Raw genomic sequence first — 22,033 nt, forward strand, 5'->3', positions numbered from 1 at the left:
CCCCGCCGCCCTGCCCGGCGCCCTCCCCCGTCCGTCGGCCCCCGCACCGGCCCCTCCCTCCGCTCTCGCCCGCCTCGGCGGCGACCCCGGCCCGGCGCCCAGGCCGGGCTCGCCGGGCACCGCCTCCGTCGCGCTGCCCGCCGCCGGCCCCTCAGGCCGCCCACCCCGCCGGAGGGAGACGGCGCGGCGGCGGCGGCGGCGGCGGCACCCGGGCCGGGGGCTGCGGGGGGCGGCGGCGGGAGGAGGAGCGCGCCGGCCGGGGCCCCGCTAACGGCCGCCCTGCGCGGCCCCGCCCGCCGCCCGCCCCCGGCCCTCCCCGCGCCGCCGCCCCTCCCCCCGCGCCGCCGCCGCCGCCGCTGGCAGCGCCGCCTGAACTGAGGCGAACTCCGCCGCCAAGTGAGTGAGGAGGAGGAGGAGGAGGCGAGGAGGAGGAGGAGGAAGAGGAGGAGCGGAGTCAGAGCGCGGCGGCAGCGGCAGAGGCGGCCGCGGCGGGGACCAGCCCAGAGAGACCCCGAGCCCGCGGCAGAAGCGGCGGCGGCGGCTGAGCGGGCGCGACCAGCCGAGCGAGCGGCGGCGGCCCGGCTCCTCCTCGTCCGGCGCCGAGCGGCCCGCGCCCGCACTCGGCCCGCGGAGACCCGCCTCCCGCCCGCCGGCGGCCTCGTGAGGGACGCGCCGAGCCGGCGGCCGAGGAGCGGCGGCGGGCCGGGAGCGCGTCGGGCCGCGGGCGGAAAGTGCCTGCGGGGGCGGGGAGAGCGCGGCGAGCGCGCGGTCCGGCCGCCCCGGCGCCCGGCGCGGGAGCGGAGCGGAGCGGGACGCCGAGTCCCGAGCGGCCGGCGGCCGGGGCTCCCCGCCCCTCCCTCCTCTCCGGCGGCGGCGGCGGCGGCGGGCGGAGTGAGCTGCGGAGCCTGGAATATGGTCGGGGAAATGGAAACGAAGGAGAAGCCGAAGCCCACCCCAGATTACCTGATGCAGCTGATGAACGACAAGAAGCTCATGAGCAGCCTGCCCAACTTCTGCGGGATCTTCAACCACCTCGAGCGGCTGCTGGACGAAGGTGAGTCTCCTCGTCGGCCCCTCGCGGCCCGCGCCCCGGCGGCGGCCCCTCTTCTCGGGACCCGACGCCCCGCCGGCGTGTGGGGAGGGCGGGAAGGTCGCGGCCGGCGGGGACCGTGCGCCCGGGGACGGAGGAGAGGCCCGGGCGGGGCGCACGGAGGCGGCGCCGAGGCCGGGCTCGCGGGGCGCGGCGGCGGGCAGGCGGGCGGGCGGGCGGGCGGGCCGGGGCCGCGGGCGCGGGCGGGACCCGTCGGCGGGACGCACACTCTCCCCTCCAACGCCCCCCCCCCCCCCCCCCCGGATCCCGGACCCCGGACCCCGGGCCTCGCGCCGCCGGCGCCCGAGTTGGTGGCGCTGGGGAAGGGCTGCGGGGCGAGCCCTCTCGCGCCCCCCGGCTTCCAGCCGCGCCGGCGAGCACCGCGACGGCCCGGAGCTTCGCGGGCCTGCCCGGGAGGAGCCCGGCCTCGCCCGCCCCGCGGGCGCCTGAAGGACACCGGCCCCGGGGCGCACCCAGAGGGGGCTCTCCCGAGGAGGCCGGCGGTTCCCGAAGTGGAGGACTCAGTGGGGCTTTTGCTTTTTTGGAGTTTGTGCAGCTTGCAGATACTCGAGGGCAGTAGCGTGGGGCTCGATAATTTAGAGAAATTCCAAAGGAGACCGAAAGTACTGCTGATTTAGCCGAAGGCGAGGACAAAATGACAGCGGAAAGCACTTTTTGTCCTTTTGTTTGGGGAAGCGAGAACTGTTCGGGAGTTCAACTTCACTTCGGGCGGGGGGGGGGGGTGTGAATACGAAATAACGCGAGGACAAATCTGAACGGAGTCCCGAGTAGGAGAGAACTTCGGCGGAGAGCTTTTCCCCGAGGACGCCGCTGCCTTACTTTGTAGGACAGGAAATCAAGACGTTTGAAAGGGCGAAAATAAAAACGAGTGAAAGTTTGCAAGAAAGCTTGGTTGGTGGAGAGCTGAGGGATCCGAAGAATGACTAGAAGATTAATTCTGGCCAACTCTGGAATCTCTTTAACAAGTTTTTGTAACAATGCCCTGGACTGTTAAAAATTCTAGTAGCTGTGCATTGCTGTGAACGCCTGGAGAAAAAAAAAATGACCAGCAAGAAAGTCTGCTTTGAAAATCGAGTAGCCAGGAGGTTTTTTTTGTTCTTAGAAGCATCACCGGAGGACTGTTAAAGCTGAAAACTGTGTTTTGTAGAACTGAACAATGGATTTTGGATTTTTCACAAGAATTTTGAGATCTTTATTAAAGAAGTAGGGAAAAGGAATCTGAAGCTTAGAGAGTTGGAATGTCACTAAAGAACAAAAGACCGGAAATGTCTCCGTGATTAAAGACGGTTAAAGAAGGATCCCAGGAGCTTTTGTTGTCTGGAAAGTCCAGAAACAACTTTAAAAGTACGAAACTGTTAGGTTTTCCTGCGTCCTCCGTTTTGCTTACATACGTTAAACATAACGGCCGCAACCTTTATTGGAATAGGCTTAACACTGTTGAAACAGCAAGTCTGTTAATTTCACATTGCTCCAGAAAAAATTTGAGCTGTCCCTTTAAGGGGTTCTGTTTTTTTCTATTTGTGTTGGCATTTGAAAGATTGTGGAGGCAGAAAACTTTCTGGAATGTCAAAAAAAAAAAAAAAAATTGCTGGAACTCTTAAAGTGAGTATTTCCAAATGTGAGCGCTAAGGGGCGCCAGTTATTTTTTTTAAAGGAGAAATGTTTGGAGCAAAATGTGTAACGTACTCAATAATGATCTATATTAAATTTAGTGGAAATTTAAATCACAGTAGATGGTTTTATGTGTAATTTGTGGCCACACTTGTTGTATGTGTAATACATAACATATTTGCAAACAATGAAAACACTTTCTTTAAAATTATGGGAACAACTTTTGTCACATTTCAAAAATAATACGCAGCCTTGCTTTGGTATGTTTTGGTAAAATTAGAGCTTGAGTGGTATTTGTAAAAGTTTCTGTCAGGGTTATTTTTCGAAAGTACTGTTGTTTAGAAAGAATCCTTCATAGACGTTAAAATGAAAATACGTCTTCACAATATTTAGGGTTAAAGTTCATTCTCTGAATTGAAATGTTCAGTTCAATCAAATGGCACTACACTAGATTATAAAAAAACAATTGCAAATACTTTCACTTTACGTGCATGCTATTTAAAAACAGCTCATTTAGGTTTCTCTGGTTCTGAAAGGCTTCTCTTTTGTGTTACTACGTTCCCCTAAAATCTCTAAAAGATAATTCGGACTCCTGTTAAAAAGTTTCTAACCCTTGCCTTCAATAATTTTTAATCTCCCAAATCTAGAATTCCAATTATGTCATCTCTAACAAAGGTTTGTTTGTTCATTTCTCTGTGGTTGGAAAGAGTAACCATTGCATTTTTAAGTCTTGGAGACTACTAGCTGAGGATGATAAATTGTAATTTTTTTTTCTTTTAGTATGGTTTACTCCATCTCTTATCTTGGTCTATCTTGAGTTTTAGTTTTATCAACTCCCCAGCATCAAGATTGCTTCTGTGTGGTAGCTGGAATGTTTAAAATGGACAGCATAATGACTAGGAAGTTTGATTGTTTTTTTATCAGACCAGTACAAACATGCAGGAAAAGGGGCTATTCCTTAGTGTGGAATAAGCAGCTTCCTGTAATTGTTAGCCTTATTATAAACTTAATTTGGCTTAAAGAAAATTGGTTTTTGAAATGCATCATATTTTTTGGGCCAGGTGATTGAATTCTGAAAATTTGTCAACTTGCTTTACCCCTTTGTGGTCTGTCGTTGTCCAAAACAAATTAATCATGATTTCAGTTTATGGTTAGGAATTACATTTTGCTTTTCCATATGATTGGCAGAACAACAAAAAAAAAATTACGTAAAGCTTTAAGTTTCACGTTAGTAATTAAGATACTGTACTTATAGTAGATGTATTTTCAGATAATTAAAAATTTCGAGTAATTTTTTTCATTTCATTTCATTTAGGAATTCTATTTCAGAATGCATTTTAAAAGTACGCTTTAAAAATTTTTGCTTGTCAGTTTGAGAATTTTTATTTGGCTAGTCACAAATTTGGGATTTATATGTGCTAGGTTTTCTTAGTTGATTAACACTTGGCATGCTTTAGATTGAGCATTTTAGTTCCATGTCAAGTTAACCTTTAGCCTATATTTTGACTGTGGACAATCTTTTTGGTTTTTGGATTTATTTTATGCGGGGTGGGGGTGGGGTGGATTGTCAGACTTTGCTCCAAGTATCTTCACATGGTTGGTTTTTTTTTTTTTTTTTAAGTTGTGAATATGTTCTAGGTTAGACCACTCACATTAAGGATGTAATTTCAGTTACTGTTTCCAGTACTTAAGAATCTTTCGTTGAAGATAGAGATGATTGCACACAAAACCGAGGTCTTAAAGTCTTAAACTGCTCTCTGGAGAGAAGTTTCCAAACGGAATCCTGGGACCATCCTTGGGAAAGAGTAGTTGCTACAGCAAGTTTTTTATTTAAAAAAACAAAACTTTCTTTGTCATGAAAATGAGACTCGAGGAACAAGGGTACTTGAATGCAAATTCTGTTTTTATAAAGTATTGCAATTTAGAATTAAGACGACAAATGAGATCAGTTAGACTTAAAAATCCCAGATGGGGAAAAGGGAGAACTAGGGATTTTAAAATCAGATTTTGAGTTTGTATTTTTTAGGCACATGGAGGTTGAGGCTGCTGACAGGAAAATTCAAAATGTATGGTTTATAAGTAAAGCTAGCCTAAATCTTCCGTGAATATCTGGAAAATTAGTGTGTGGCTCAGAAGTGAGCAAACATGTTAGATTACATTCTCCATTACTCATTTGAAAAATGCATTTTAATTTTCTTATGTTCTTTTGGAGGGATGGTAATAGATTTTCTGACCTCAATTTTCTCTTCCTCTCCCTTAAAAACGTGGCCAAAAAATGTTTTACATTAGAACTTGCTTTACTAGTTAACATTTTTCCATGTTAATGTTTGTCTCCATTTATTATGCATTTAGTATTGAAAGTATCGTATCATACCCTCGGTTTTCTTACACTTCAAAAATTTTTTTCCAAGGGAGAAATCTTGCTTGTCTACAAAAGCTTTGTTTCAAAAATTGTATGGCTTTTTGTTGGTATCGAGAGGATTCTTGCTATGTAAGTTTACTAAAATTTTAGGGTTTTTTTCCTGGAGCATTGTTGACAGTAATCAATATCTGAAACAAACAGATTTTAGCTAAATTGAAGTAATCTGTTCTTTAGGAACAAAGATTTTGTAGTTGTATACTAGCCCTTTGAATTAATAGTGATAAGAAGGAAACTGATATTTATAATCAGTTGTTCTTTCCATTATTCTTTTTCCCCCTTACCCAGGAGGTGTCACCAGCTCTATAAGGTAATGATGGAAATGATAATTTGTATAGTAGGTCATTTATTCAACATTCATTCTCTACTTTTGAAGCTTAACTCCCCTTTAGGCAGAATATGTATTCAAGATGCATGTACATACAATGAGGCAGAAGGTGATTCCTTTTTTTCTTAACTTTATCCAATTTACATGTTTTGCAGTAAAAGCTGTACTCCCAAGAATATAATGTAATTGAATTAATAGAAATAGGTCTCTTTGCTAATCACATTTGCTAGTGTGTTTGGTATGAGACCTTTTCTTAAATGGCTTTGAGGATATCGAGTGAAAACAAGTTAATTTGGTTTTTTTTAACGGTTGATGCACCTTATATTTCTGTTGTTATCCCCTCACTTGTCACTGTCCTGAAGCTGATTGCAAAGTGCATCAGTTTTCCATAAGAAAAAAAATGGTTTTTGGTTTACTTTTTAAAGGGAAATCAATTCCTGTGACAAAGGACATAAAATGTAACACCCCGCCCCCCTCCCCACCACCCCAAACACACACACACACACACACACACACACACACACACACACCCCTGCCTTTACTGGAGCATTATTCTCATGCTCTTTTTCTGAAGCCAGTGTTTAGATTTGTAAGGTTTTGTTTTATTGTTTTTTTAATTTTTTGGCTTTAAGAGAATTATACCAGTGTGATCATAGAGACAGCTTTTTATGATCTGACTGGAATATCTTTTAATTTCTTTGAGAAATTTATTACAGTTAATACAATTTGTTCGGTTTATGATGGTGCAGTTAAAAGTAAAATTTGTCTTCCTCTGTTGGGGATGGGAAAATGCTATGCCATTTTTAAGTTTAATTCATTTGATAACTTGAGTGACAGAGTCTACTGAGCAACTTTCTGTTGCTATTGGTATGTCAACTGTTACGAAGATATCCAAGGATCTATTTTAGGCCAAGGGATCAGGATAGAGCCGGAACCTATGCCAAGAAGTCATAATTCTATTATGTACTAACTTTTAATTCTTAATTTTTATATTTTCCAACTTTTTATGATTGACAGGATTTCATTATTTTTTCTGATCCTTCTCCTTCTTTGACATCAAGATTATGTACTTTTCCCTTCATGGGAACTTTTAGGGAACGCGTGTACCTCTTTTACAAGTTGGCGTTTCAGTTTTGGGGCCCAGAATAGCTAGGTTGTTAGATGTCCAAGTAAGATTTTTACAGCTTTTTTTCATTTAACAGAAAGCAAACATAACATTAAAGTTTTCGTAGTGAATGCATTTTGTTAGCGTGACTGTGTTATGATATTTGACTGTAGATGTAACCCAGTGTGTGTTAGGTACTACTGTCTATAGAGTTTTCATCAGTCGTACTTAACATTGCAATAATATCTCTGTTTGTGCCTGTCTACCCTGTTAGAATTGGTTGAAAGTGCCCACCTCATAGCCTGGCATATTTAGACTATCAGATGTTCATTGAATTAATAAATAGGTTGACAGTGTTACCCTCTTGATTTCTATTTTCTCTATAGAGTATGGGATTAAGCAAATTATATACTAATTGGTGATAGTTTTGGGCAGTTAGAAAAAAGGTACGTGTTTTTTTTTTTTTAATTTGTTTTTAGAAATCTTTCAATATTGTTTGTAATACCTGTCCTCAAGAAGCTTTTATCTTAATTTTACTTTACTACCATCGGTGTGCATGAGAATTAGGAAAATAAAATTGTTTTACTGAGGCAATAGTTTTCAGCCAGTCCATAAGCAGAGAGAAGCTGTCAGTGCTCCTCTCAGCTCCTAAAAGTTTTGGCATTTATGGAATTATATAGGTAAACCTTTTTCCTTGTCAATTACCTATAAAAGTTAGTATCCAGCTGATATGTGGGTCTTGTAGTCTGTAAAACACAGTGTATGGGAAACATTCCAGGTCCCTAAGTGCTGCTTTGATGTGTTCATGATAGATAAGGACTATTTGAATGGTTTTAGTTCAGAAGAAAGCTGAGTATAAACATATATGGTGGTTACAGTAATTTAATACAAATAGCAATTTTTTAAAGCATAGGTGTTTCTTTAAGCTAATTTGAAAGTGCCATTACTTAGAAGACTGATAAATTGAAGTTTTCAGCTAACTGAAACTTAACCCTCTTAAAAGCAGTCTACTTTTCTGCTTTAGCCTTAACAATGTTTTAAAAGTAATTCTGCCATGAATTTTTACAGAGATAGCTTGTAGAAGATAAGTGATTTATCCAGAAATCTTATAATTAACAAGCAAATGACCGCACTTAATTTTTTTTGTCATTCGTTTCCTGAAGCAGTAACTCTAGTTTGAAATTCCAGCAATCCTGTTAGGTCTAGCAAAATGAAACTTTGTTCATAATGTTGCTTTATACGTTGATTCTAACCTATATGTTTTATTAAACTAAATTTTGTGACTAACGAAATGAATCCATTTACTATAACATTTCTTTCACTGTTATTTATGATAACGCAGAATATGTCAGCTTGGGTGCTTTTCAAGGGTACTGAAGTGTCAGAAAAACATCAAAATGCAGTTAAATCCAGAAAGTAGTCTCATGTTGTATGGTCATAGCAATAAGGAAAGGGCTTCTGTTTGTACACGTGTAGGCGTGCATGTGTATAGAGGGAGACATACAGCGAATGTGAGCTGTCCCTGAATCCTTGAGAGTGGGCGCTGGGGACGGGGAAGATCTAGAACATGGACGGTTTTTGAAGTAATGAAACTATCTTGCTTGGCCCCAGGATTGAAATGATTATATATCAAAAGTGGAAAAGGGTCTTATTAGCTATCCTAAGTAAACATCTTGCCTTTGGCTTTAGTGCAGGACAAGTCATTGTAAAGATTGGGCATCATTACCTGGTCAGTTGCAAATTATTGGGGAACTTTTGGGTTTTAAGCTAAATTAAGTTTAAAATATATAGAAACATCTGCATAATGTAGGTGCAGAAACTGAGGTCTAGAGAGGTGGTGACTCTTCCACATCACAAGGCAAGGTAGTAACAGGGTTGGGGCTAGACCCTCGGCTCTACCTTCTGATCTCTTTGGTGAATATGCTGCTCCCATACATGGAACTGAAGAAGAAAAACCCAGAATAGTTCCACGTGCTAAGAAATTCCTGTGTTGCCTTACGTTGTGAACATGAAGAAAAAGTAAATGGGAGATTTGCTAATTCTGTGATAAGTTGGACTTGAGCAAATACCGGTCAAATTCTTGGAGCTGGAATTTTTTTTTTTTAAATGGTAAATTTTTGTGATCATTAAGAGGCTAAAAACGAGAAAGTAAAGGTGTTTAGAGGATTTCAGCTCATTTACTTTAACTTCTTAGTAACCGTAGGATAGAGCCTTATTTAACTCTTTAGGTACAAATCTAGTGTGTATTTAGTATTTTTGCTGCTGTTATTGTTTTTTGCAGTTATTATTTCTTATAACCACTCAAGAAGAAACCTAATATTTCTGACTGGAGGACTTAATATAAAGGTTTACTGAGTCAGAAATGTACACTTGGATCACTTTTAGATTAGCATCGGGTGGTTAATGGCATAGGTGGGCAACTCTGAATAGGGATTGTCGGGAGGTGAATGACGTTGCTGGATGGAAATGGGAGCTGCACTAAGTAGCCCGCCTTGTTCCATTTGTGATGCCCACACCTGGAGTGTCAACTGATTCCTTCAAGTATATTCAGAAAGAAGTAGGAACCACAGCCCCTCGCTTGCTGTGTTACAGTAATTGACTTACTCTGAGAAACGTTACGTGGAAGGTGAATACATTTTTTAAGAAGTAAAATTTCAGACCAAGTTCAAATATAAGGTATTTGGAAATTAACTGCATCTAATTCTTACTATTGCTGCTGTTACCATCATTGTGGCATGATGCTGCAGTTGTTACGACAGGTATTCAGGTGTTGACTGTATGTGTGTGCATGTATATGTGTGCATGTATACATGTGTACATGTGTGAGCCAGCATAAAGATAAAAATGAATTTGTGTTTCTGGCCATATGCTAATGAGACCATGTTGCAAGTAAGAATTCTCTGGCTAGTAGACCTGAGATCTAATCATGAGGTTGCAGTTAAGTAGTTTGGTGACCTGGGACAAGATACCTAACCTCAGATTCTTTATCTGTAAGTGGAATTATTAACTGCCCTACCAACCTCAAATCAAAATACTCGGAGACAGGAGAGTATTATATGCAGAAGAACTTTTCAGACTGTAAGGTCGCATCATCTAATTTCTGTCGATATTTTTAGGTTGTTTTTGATAGGATAGGATGGACAATGAGATAAGCAAGGCAGCATATAGAGAATGAAAGAAGAAAAGAAAAAAGGTAATTTACCCGTATGAGTATCAGCTAGTGTTTATGTTCACGAGGACCACTCACTACTAGCATTCTGATGGTTGAGAAGTCCCTTTGAGCTGAAATAACTAATATTTTTTGAAAATTAGAACCTGACTTGGTATTAATAGGTGGTAGGCTTTAATGAGGTGAAGGGAGGGTGGAGGATGTTCTAGGAGAAGAGAAAGTGCTGTAATGTCGAAACAGTGGTGATGGGAGATTGAAAGATTTTCAGAAAGCACGTTTAGACTCATTTGGAATGGCAGATGCACGCGAAGGAGTGAGTTAAGGGCACAGCCAGCAGGCTAAGGTTCGGGCTCTATTAGGATGGGCCTTGAATGCCAGGATGAAAAGCATAAATTTTATTCTGAGTTTTGTAAGGAACCAGTGGAGGGCTTGTACTGTTTTGGGGTGTCATAATGAGCTCTTTGAGGGGAACTAACAAGAGCGCAGAATAGATGAGCTTAAGGAAGTAGAAATTGGATGCAGTGAGAAGGATTAAGATTTATGGTTAGGTAGCTTTTAAACAGTTAATTTTCTCAAAATACTTAATAAAAATATATTCAAGCTTTCTATATTTTAGATCTAATCTCTTTACAGTTTTTTAAAGCATTTGTTTTAACTAAAAATAAACATACACACAAATTATTTTTTCCTTGCCCGCAAGTTATTATCTTAATCCTGAAGTATTGAGAATGTGCGGGGCTCATTGGCACAGCTGTCACCCAAAATGTTGGTTACTTAGAATTAGGCTTTGGCTTTATATGTGAATTAAAGAGGACTGAAGAAACTCTTTGGTTTAGGGGAATCTTAGAAATTTTTATTTTATTTTATTTTTGAGAGTGCATGCATGAGTTGGGGAGGGGCAGAGGGAGAGATGAAGAGAGAGAATCCCGAGCAGGCTCCATGCCCGGCCAGAGCTCGATGAGGGGCTCGGTCCCACCACACCGCGAGATCATGACCTGAGCCGAAATGAAGAGTTGAGTCGGACACTTACCTGAGCCACCTAGGAGCCCCAGAAATTCTTGACTTGGTTTGAGTTGGAGGAAATTTTATCCAAACCTTACTCATCTAATGTTGTCAAATCTAGATGTGTTCAAAAAGGAAGATTTTTGGGAACTTCACTGTTTTCATCATCTTATTATTATTTAATCTTATTTTTATGTTGATTGTTTTGAGCAAAGTAGAGATCTCTTGACTTGCCATCTCTGTATATTTGTGTATCTCTTTTAAAAACTAGAATCATTTTGTATAGCAACATCGTATTGAACAAAATGGTTCAATCTTACATTTAATATGATAACCAGTCTATATTCAGATTTCTGTAGTTATTCCCAAGATATTTTTTATAACTGGCTGTCCAGACCAGAGTCTGACTCAGGACCCCGTCCCGTTCCTTGAATCTGGTTGTTAGGACTTCACGCCTTTTTAATTTAGAACCATCTTTTTTATGTCACTGCTGTAACTTCCTTATCATTGGAATTACTCCTTTCTGCCCTCTGTATCTGTAACCACTTGGGAGGTTAGGTTTAAAGGATCGAATAGGTTCAAGTGTATAACATCATAGGTGATGATTAGATACTTGATTTAGCATTATGCTGGGGGTACAGTATCTGGTTCCACTATTAGTGAAACTGAAATGGAAATCTGGGTTAGTGTGGTGATAAACTGATCCTCCCACTGTAGTTTGGTAAAGCTTTCCTTAACCAGGGAATATATTCCTGTTTTGAAAATAGTTCCTAATGAAAAGCCAGATAGATGCTTACCCTTCGTTAATCATTGGCAGGGTCTGGAACTAAAGTGTCGGTTTGCTAGCTGCCTCAGATGGTGACTGATGAAAAGGTTTTATTTCTAAGTAGTTGCAAAATCTCTACTGCAAAGTTTTTCTCCTTAAGAACTTTTAATAGTAAGGAAGTTATATTCCAGCAGATGGAGATATTAGTACACAAAAGACAGTGTTTAGTGATTAAAATTTGTTGAGAAATAACTCTTTTACCAGAATGGGAATTTTTCTCCTTTAAATTGTAAGAGAAGAGTTGCTCAGGAATATGAGAAATAACAATTGTGAAATTTAGTATTTAGAAGTCACATGTAAATCAGTGTGATATTTCTTTAAATAACTTTTTTTTTTTTTTTTTTTTAAAGAGACCATATGTTAGTATGTTGTCTATACAGTGTGACTGGTTTAGGACATTCCATTGAGTATTGCAGTTTCTGCCTTTACACCTTAGTTGTTTGAAGGTTTTTTTTTGTTTTGTTTTGTTTTTTAATTAGAGCAGGACTGAGTCAAGTCTGGAAAAGTACTTGTATATTTTCTTTGTGATTCTAAAGTCTTCAGGCTGTTGATTTGTTTACTAATGTAAATCAGAAAAAAAAAAATCTGTGCCATGGTCTACTATTACATGTCATATGAAGAGAAAGTTCTTTTGGGGATTATAGTTTTATTGTAGTAATAAAAAATTATCAGCAGTAAAAATATAATCTTATCTCACTTTATTGTAGTTTATAGCATTCCTTGTCAGTTTTTTTTAGTTAGGTAAATATTATATATTTAAAAAGTATGCCCTCCCATTGCTAAAAAAATATTGCTTATTTATATTGCTTCTTAGATATGATTTGGAAGCATCTGTTTTTGTTACTTACACATTTAAATTTTACTTTGCAAGTTGTTATATTGAGCTTTTTTTTACATTGTCAAGTCAGTTGTAAAATAACCCTTTTTCCTTAATCACTTGAAATCGGACTCAGACATGAGAAAAGTATTTATTTCTATGTAGAAGCTAGGGAAGAAGATACCGACTGTGGTACCTCTGTAGAACTGATAATAACTTCCATTTTGCATTTTTCCCCCGGTGTCCTTTTTTTTTTCTTTTTTTGTTATTCATAAAAGTGTAGGGAATTGAAGGTGCAAACATTTTCACTTCACTTTTGGCAGTAGTGTGTTTTGTGGTCTCTGAATCCTGGAAAAGGTGGTGATGAGGGCACAGAGGGCATATTGTCTTTGAACCTTCATGCAAAGTATTATTTTTCAGGGAGAGTGTTTCCCTGTGGCCAATTTTGTGTGTACTTTTTTTTTTTTTTTTTTAAGTTTATTTTATCCATTTTGAGAGAGAGAGAATCCCAGCCAGGCTCCACACTATCAGCACAGAACTTGATATGGGGCTCGAACTTCATGAACCTTGAGATCATGACCTGGGCTGAAATGAAGAGTTGGACGCTTAACTGACTGAGCCACCCAGGAGCCCCTCGTGTGTACATTTTAAAAATTGTTTTTAATGTTTTGTTTTGTTTTTTTTAATGGTTTGAGAGAGACCCAGCGTGAGCAGGGGAGGGGCAGAGAGAGAGAGAGGGAGATATAGAATCTGAAGCAGGCTCCAGGCTCTGAGTTGTCAGCACAGAGCCCAATGCGGGGCTCGAAGCCATGAACAGCGAGATCATGACCTGAGCCGAAGTCAGATGCTTCACCAACTGAGCCACCCAGGCACCCCTAAAAATTATTTTTTATAGTCATTTAAGAATATACGAGAAGCATAAATTTCTTCGTTCTAGAAATTGTACAGTGTGTTGTTATAAAAAATTAGACACATTCATGTCATTCTTAAGTATTCTTCATCTCATGGAAAAGAACTAAAATACATCGATTAGAAAATGAAGATGGGTGCCTGGGTGGCTCTGTAGGTTGAACCTCTGACTCTTGATTTCCACTCAAGTCATGATCCCAGGTTTGTGGGATTGAGCCCCAAGTTGGGCTCTAATGTATTCATTCATTTTCTCTCTCTCTCTCTCTCTCTCTCCCCCCCTCTCCCTCTCTCTCTCTCTCTCCCTCCCTCCCTCTTCTTCCCCCCTCCCCTGCCTCGCCTTCCCCCTCCCCTCTTCCTGCCCCCTCCCCCACTCATGTTCTCTTTCTGGGGGAAAAAAAATGAAAATGATCCATAATTCAGTGATAATCACACTTAACATTTTGGTGAATTTTCTTCTTGTGTTTTTTCCCTTTCTCTATGGATATAACAAAATTGTAATACTGTTGTGGTACTCTGTGTGTGTGTGAGTGCATGTGTTCAAATAAATTACATCCATAAGCATGTTCGCCTGCCATTTTATATTCTTTGACAATACAATTTTGTGTTAACATAGTTCATCTTATGGAGGCATATTATAATTTAATTAACTCTTCTATTGGACATATTATTTTGCTCTCAGTAAACTTGTATGATAGTATCAGATGGTTTCAGAGGCTTATTGGTTGCTCTTTAAAAAGCCTTAAGTCACTAAATACTGTAATGGCCCTATGAAAAACCAAGCTGTTTTATTGTTACAATGTAGTTAATGGGAGATCAACATTTATTTTATTTTTTTACTCTATTTTATAAAAAAAAATTTTTTTATGTTTATTTTTGAGAAAGTGTGAATGGGGGAGGGGCAGAGAGAGAGGGAGACACACAACCCGAAGCAGGCTTCAGGTTCTGAGCTGTCAGTACAGGGCCAGACGTGGGGCTCAAACTCAAGAACCATGAGATCGTGACCTGAGCCAAAGTCGGACGCTTGACGCTTAACCATCTGAGCTATCCAGGCTTCAAGGAGATCAGTATTTTATACTGCATTCTAGTAAAAGCGATTACTATTATGTGACATTTAATTTTTGAATAATGTCATAGTTGCATATTTCACTTATTTTTTAATGAGTTGACACATTTATTTGAAATTTTTTATTCTCTTCACACATAAATTTGGATGCATGCTATGTGTAACATATAAGGTATGCAACAAAGCTTCAGATTCATTCCTTACTTTCAAGTTGTTTGATTAAATAGGGTAGATAGTATGAAAAGAAAGTAATATGAGGTAATAAAACCAAGAGGTTGAAAGACTGGTGTTAAGATCACATTAGACTGAGGAGATTATGGAATGTTTTAGGAAAAGAGGTAAAATTTCACCTGGCTCTTGCAGGATAGATAGGATTGAAGTGGAGAAAAGGTAAGGAAGTAGTGTTCTAGACACAGGGAACACCATCCCTGAATGTGAGGATATTCCAGGCGGGAGAAAGAAAGTAAAATAATATGTGTCTCTTCTGTAGAAAGCCTTAAGTGCATGGAAAAAAGTTTCATCTTGTTGATGATGGGAGACCCATTTAAGGCTTTTCCTTTTACATCTTAGTTTTTTTCCCTTTTATCTGCCTCCATATTTCTGTTTAGTATGGATTGATGTGATAGATTGCTCTACTCACTGCATAGTTTTAGATTTTCTGGAGTTAGTTCTCATCCCCCACCCCAGTATTTTGCCTCTTAACTTCTGTTTTAGCTTATTTTTTTCACCTGTGCATGCATAGTTTGGCTTTCTGTTTTGTTTTGCTAGTAAATTGGAATATACTTAACCCCCTCTTTTTATGATACCATTTATTTTAGTTCTTTTCTGTATGTCTGTTGGTGATCGTTTTGGGTTTAGGTGCCTGGGGGAAGGAGGTATATCAGAATTAGTGCATGATTCATAGAACTGGTGAATCTAAACTCTAGGCTGTAGATGAGTTGCTAACATAACTTACCCTGTATGTGTGGCATGGGTCTTTGCCATATGTGTGCCTTTCATTATCCTCTCCGTTTGCTTTTGCTCTAAGGGCTGGAAAGACCTAACTAAGATTGGAGGAGAGGGATTAAAGATCTGCTAATTTGATTCTAAATTGAGGGAGGCTTTAGGGCAAGTGTTTGCAAAGTATGTATGTTCCATGTAATACTGGCCTCCTGAGGTAGTTTAAGAATAAAAGTAGTCCAAGAAGTGCAGCATATTCCTTTTGTGAATTCAGCGTGTGTTGACATGTTAAATATCCAGGATCTGCAGAAAAGAAAGCTAAATTGGTTTAATTGAGTACTTTTTTGAAATTGCCTGGAAAAGAAATGCCTTTTTTTCTTTCTTTTCTTGGAACTAGTGGTCCAAGGATACATTATGGTAAATACTAGAAAGATTATAAAGACTTGTTTGTGGATCCTAGGGACAAGAGGGCTTAGGTTATAGGAAAATGTATTTATTTTACAGGGTGGTAAGGGACACGAGAGTCTTATTTTCACATTTCATTTTTATTCAAAGACTCTAACACCTTTGATTTTCTTATGGAAATATATTAACTGAACATCATAGGATATGCCATGTGGTTCTGCAGATGTGTCTTGAGTTGTTCATATTTAATACACGAAATTTTTAGTTATTTTGGTAGATTTTTAAGGGCAGATGGCTTGGAGCCTGAGAAGGGGGAAAGAGTGAAAGCTTTGGAGCAAGTAGTAATAATTAAGAGGATGCTTAAAGTGAAATCTTTGATTTTGTGAATCAAGACTCTCTCTTTGTTAATGCGGTTATTTATTGAATAACAAGTACATACATCCTGACAGTATAAACCAGAAAAATGGTATAAATATGAGCCAAAAAAGGTATATATCAAATTTTTAGAATGCTTATCTATAAAGAGAATTATTGTATGTACATATTTATATAACTAAATAGCTGAAGTGAAAGCTTCATTAAATATGTGTATTACCTATGATGTAATCTAGTATTTTCCCATTCTTTTTCATTTACAAAGTGCTGGTTGTGACTAACACTGTAAAATTAATGGGTTATGACTTGTGTAGTTTTAGCAAAACTGATGTTGACTCCTGCTGTAATTTAGTTTTCAACAAACTTTTTTTTTTTTTAATTTTTTTTTTTTCAACATTTTTATTTATTTTTGGGACACAGAGAGACAAAGCATGAACGGGGGAGGGGCAGAGAGAGAGGGAGACACAGAATTGGAAACAGGCTCCAGGCTCTGAGCCATCAGCCCAGAGCCCGACGCGGGGCTCGAACTCACGGACCGCGAGATTGTGACCTGGCTGAAGTCGGACGCTTAACCGACTGCGCCACCCAGGCGCCCCCTTTTTTTTTTTTTTTTTTTTTAATCTAGCACTCTGCTGGGTGGTGTGGATACAAAAATGAGTAAGGCATAGTCCAGTCCTTAAGGAGCCATGTAATAGCATGGAGAGAGAAATGAAGTAAGAAACTGCAGTCCAGTGCTTTAACTGCTGTGGCAGAGGCATACACAGGTTAGGGTGGAAGGGACCACATTATTTTCTAGCAGGAAGATGATCATTTCTACTAGGTTCACATATTACATAACCTGATAATTCATCTGATTATATATAGGCTTCATTTAATGTGACATTTAGTTCTGTTTTTTCCCCTATAAATTCTGAAATTGATGCTATGAGGTTTACTGGAATAAGAGATTTCTGAATTTTTCGCACAAAGGCCAAGTTTGTAAAAGCAAATGTTAATTTTATAGATAATCTTAAAAAAACCGAAATCTTACAGATGAGTAGTATTGTTTTCCTAAATACGTTACAGTGACTAGGTTAAATGCCTTTATTTGGGAAATAATATTTTTCTGACCTTTTTTTTTCCTTCCAAATCTTATATTGTGACTTATTAAGAAGGTAAGATTAGGTAGAAGTGTAATATAAGTGTAAACGTTACCTATTTATATATCTAGTAATTATCTTTGACTTGACCATTGGCTGTTAACCGAGATAGTGAAAGTTAAGCTACAAAGCAAACCATGAATTTAACAAAAAAAAGATGGAGGGGTGCCTGGGTGGCTCAGTCTGTTAAGTGTCTGGCTTTGGTTCAAGTCACAATCTCACAGCTTGTGAGTTCGAGCCCTGCATTGGGCTCTGCTCTGAGCCTGGAGCCTGCTTCTGATTCTGTGTCTCCCTCTCTGTCTGCCCCTCCCCTGTTTGTGCTCGCACTCTCTCTCTCTTTCTCTCTCAAAAATAAATAAACATAGGGGCGCCTGGGTGGCGCAGTCGGTTAAGCGTCCGACTTCAGCCAGGTCACGATCTCGCGGTCCGTGAGTTCGAGCCCCGCGTCAGGCTCTGGGCTGATGGCTCAGAGCCTGGAGCCTGTTTCCGATTCTGTGTCTCCCTCTCTCTCTGCCCCTCCCCCGTTCATGCTCTGTCTCTCTCTGTCCCAAAAATAAATAAAAAAAAAAAATAAAAAAAAATAAATAAATAAATAAACATAAAAAAATTATAAACAAATAGAAGAGGGATACGTAATCATCCATCGTGGAAAAATTATTTTGTAATTTTATTGAAATTTGGAAGTATTCCCTGTGTTCACTTCTTATCTGTGGTTAATTCATTCATGATAGCACTGAATATAAAAAGAGTTGGTTTCATTTTATCCAAAAAAAAAAAAAAAAAATAGAGCATGGCATTTCTATAGAATTTAGGTTCTGTGAGTTACAAAATTGTTACAGTTTTTCCTGTGAGTGATATAGGCCCCTACATCAGGTTGAGGAAGCTAATGTCTGAGTGGATGTGGTGGTTGCCTTAGAATGATTTTGCCGTTAGCAGTGAAAAATGTTTTTCTTATAGTTCTTGTGCAGCAGGCCATGGAGTAAAGCACATTTTTATAATAAAGGTGATGAATTTAATCGCAAACTGGCAGCCAAATGGAAATTGCAGACCTTGATACTGGGAGAAAATTGCCTATAAAGCAACTCTTGAGGGAACAGGCTTTAAATTTATCCACCCATTTCGACATTGAGGAGAACATAGGAATCACAGGATATTTTGCTTGGCCTGCTTAGTTCAGATGAATGACACTTGAACGTTCTATTTAAGAACTAGAGATGGTTGGTTTAAAGTTGCTTATGCTTTGTACATTAAAGCCTTAACCACATACATTTTTATATTTCATTAAATATCTATAATGCTGCCGACTTTTTATATTTCAGCACATGATACGCCTAATGAATTGAAATCCATTTACTACATTTATGTGGTGATATGCTATGTAATTCATGTTTCTGCCATTTGTATGATAGACCACAGTCTTAAAGGATGCAGAATACTTTGCGTTTATAAGTAATATTCAATTGAGAGAATGTCATATAAACTCAATTGATAGAATGTCATTAACTATCAATCTATACTGTTTTATATTGTGTTTAAATAGTTTATATTATAAAATTTAAACAGTGGTAGAATTTCTAATATAGGAAATCTGGGCTTTGTCACCTTTTTACTCTAGCTGACTAATGCTTGTCATTTCTTAGGATAGCCTAACCCCTGATTCAGCATCTAGTATTTAGAGCGTCTAACCCTGAATCTTGGTATTTGTACGATGTATTTTGAGGTATACTTTCCCCCCGTGGTACACCTATCTGTTAACAGATATCTGTGTCCAAATTCAGAGAATTGTACGTGACTATTGGAAAGTGAGACCTATTTGAAGGTTTGTAAATATTTAAGATGAAAAGTGCTAATGTAAAATATAAAAATAATATTTCTTAACATACTTCCTGAAACAATTGGGCTCTAAAGGGAATTGAGGATTACTTCTAGGAGGTTATTAGATTTTACTTGGATGCATAGGAATTATTATTTCTTGTTAAAGTAAGTTGCGGTAATTGGTATCTTTGTCATCGAAAGTACTTTCATTTAAGTTACTTTAAGTGCTAGACTGATTGTAATACATCCATATGAGAAGTAAGCCTCCATTTAATGTTGAAGATAAATTAGAATGTTTAGCCATCTCTGAAATTTTTTTTTAATTTTTTTTTTAACGTTTATTTATTTTTGAGACAGAGAGAGACAGAGCATGAACAGGGGAGGGGCAGAGAGAGAGGGAGACACAGAATCTGAAACAGGCTCCAGCTCTGAGCTGTCAGCACAGAGCCCGACGCAGGGCTCGAACTCACGGACCGTGAGATCATGACCTGAGCCGAAGTCAGATGCTTAACTGACCAAGCCACCCGGGCACCCCGCCATCTCTGAAATTTATAAAGTTTAATGTTTATTTATTTTTGAGAGAAAGAGCGCAAGAGCAAGGGAGAGCACGCGTGCCCAAGCTGGGGAGGAACAGAGAGAGGGAAGTAGACACAGAATCTGAAGCAGGCTCTAGGCTCTGAGCTGTCAGTGCTGAGCCTGACGCAGGGCTCAAACCCACAAACTGCGAGATCATGACCTGAGCCAAAGTCTGATGCTCAACAGGCTGAGCTACCCAGGGGCCCCTGAAATTTACAAAGTTTAAATCAACACCTCTATTTCCTTATCACTGCTACAGATGCTTGGTCATTTGGTTTATTTGGCTTAAGTAAGCTGTGGCAAGTGCAAGTGTAGAATTCAGAGATAGAGCCTAAAGATAAATATTCCTTAGTCTAGGCCTTTGTGAGAGGAACAAAGTATAATTATTTCGACTCTAATGTTCCTGATCCAGTAAATCAGTATGTAGAAAGCTATATTTTCAATTTCAGAAAAAAAAAAACAAACTAAAATTTTATAAATTTCAACATATAAGGTAAAACTGGAATGAGGCATATGGAATACAGGTAAATTGTATACATATGTAAGTGTGTTAACATAATGTATTTAATGTTTTATATAATAAATGTGTTATACTGATATGAGTATATAACATGTATATATAATTCATACATAACTTTGATGATAAATATGTGTATGTGTATGTAGTACATAGAGTATATTTCATTAAAATTACCACTTTTCTGTAGCAAGATGGCTATATGTAATTCTTTATAAGCTGATACTAAATTAAATTTCCATAGTTACTGGTGGTGGTTTACTTACTTTTTCCCTCCCCTCCCCTCCCCAGAGAGAAAGAGCACGTGACTGCAAGCCTGGGAGGGAGAGAAAGTAAACAGCCTCCTTGCTTAGCAGCTGGGTGGGGCTTGATCTCAAGAACCTGAGTTGAAATCAAGAGTCAGCACTTAACTGGCCTCATAAGCCATGCAGGCGCCCCAGTGGTTTACTTTTTCAAAAGGGTTTTGCAGTGATATGTTTAAACTCACATCCAAATCTACTACTGTGATAAAGGTACCCGCAATGTAGTTCAAGATTGTTTATGCCAGAGTCTAAAACACCTGAAGCATCTAAGATTCTAAGCTCTGAAACGATTTTAGAATCATGTGTGAGAACAGGCACATCACTGAAATTAGCTCAAGTAATGGATTGTCAGAGGGGAGTGAAACACAGGAAGTGTTTCAGTAATATTGTGGTTTCAAGGTGACAGTATAAGATATGATCTTTTCGTATTTTGTTTTTGATTAGACAAGTATTTTAAGGTATTGTAGCTATGCAAGTATACATTAGAAGCCAAAATGTTTCCCCAGCTAACCTTCCCCCAAATTATTTATTTCAGGTTAAAGTAATCTCCGGAAAAGTGGTTAAACCAAAGCAGGTCAGGTCCTGGAGCAAAGAACTCTTACCTTTTTTAAAGTGTGTTCTGGGAAAAGTGCTATGGAGAATATTTGCTCCACGTATTTAGGAGTCATTTTTAATAAGCTGAATGTACTGTGGTATTTGGATTTGAGTAGTTTGTAAGGTTTTCTGGATAATATGCTTGAATATTTGAGGAGGTGCTTAGTAAAATGAGCTGGAAAAATTAAACTGTATCTTTGTTACTTTCTACTTCCCTCTTTGCCATGTAGGATGAATTTACATGTGAGAAGTCATTCTCAAACAGTAGTTGCTGATAGGTGCCTTTTCTATTTCTCTTTTATGCCTATAGAGTTGGGAAAACACCAGTCACAGATTTTAGGTAACAGACACTCATCAAATCATCAGATAATTCTTTCAGACTATCTGTCAAGATATGGCATTTCCAGAATATATAATTTTACATCACAATTATCATTAATAATGACATGGACATACTTAGGTTTATGTATCAGGCACTTTTTGTAAATATATTCATTGTCTCATTTAATCTTTACAACAATCCTGTGAGCTGGAAATAATTCCATTTTATAGATGAAATGGAGGCAGATAGACATCACTTAGTAGTTTTTTTCAAAGATTGCGTTCTTAGCAGTTTGTTTCTTTGTCACAGATTATTTACAGTTTTGTAGTCAGCTCTTTGGTAAGTTTTTTAAAAAGTAAAATTTTATCTGACTTTGAATTATTATGAGGTTAGTTCTGCACAAAGACCTGGAGAGTCAGATTTTTCTGGAGTTGTCCTCCTTTATATATACATTACGTTAAATTATTTTTAGCCACTGTAACTACAGCTATAAGGAAGGTGGTCTTCTGTTGATTTTGTCAGTGGTTTGCTTTATTTGACATTGTTATTAAGAGAAAAGACACTACAACATATTCGGAATGCAGGAAGTATATTAAATTTCTTTCAAAGCTTGTGCCATTTAATACTGACATTCTGAAAGTGGGTTCTCTTTGTGTTAAGTCTTGATATTCTGGTGTGCCTCTTACCGC

At 39.5% G+C, this 22,033-nt stretch overlaps 1 protein-coding gene across 8 annotated transcripts in view; it reads left to right on the top strand.

Moving 5' to 3' along the window:
• The first annotated feature begins 847 nt into the window (after window positions 1-847).
• Window positions 848-22,033, top strand: part of QKI (QKI, KH domain containing RNA binding) — a 154,348-nt gene continuing 133,162 nt past the window's right edge. For 4 of the 8 annotated variants that reach the window (XM_030316751.1, XM_030316752.1, XM_030316759.1 and 1 more), the window contains exon 1: window positions 849-1,054. In XM_030316751.1, the coding sequence (XP_030172611.1) occupies window positions 913-1,054 (142 nt within the window). In that variant the 5' untranslated portion in view covers window positions 849-912. Of the gene's footprint in view, window positions 1,055-22,033 lie in introns of all 8 variants that reach the window. The other 4 variants (XM_030316753.1, XM_030316757.1, XM_030316758.1 and 1 more) reach the window with 2 other exon arrangements.

This window comes from Lynx canadensis, chromosome B2 (genome assembly GCF_007474595.2).
Source record: "Lynx canadensis isolate LIC74 chromosome B2, mLynCan4.pri.v2, whole genome shotgun sequence".
NCBI lineage: Eukaryota > Metazoa > Chordata > Mammalia > Carnivora > Felidae > Lynx > Lynx canadensis.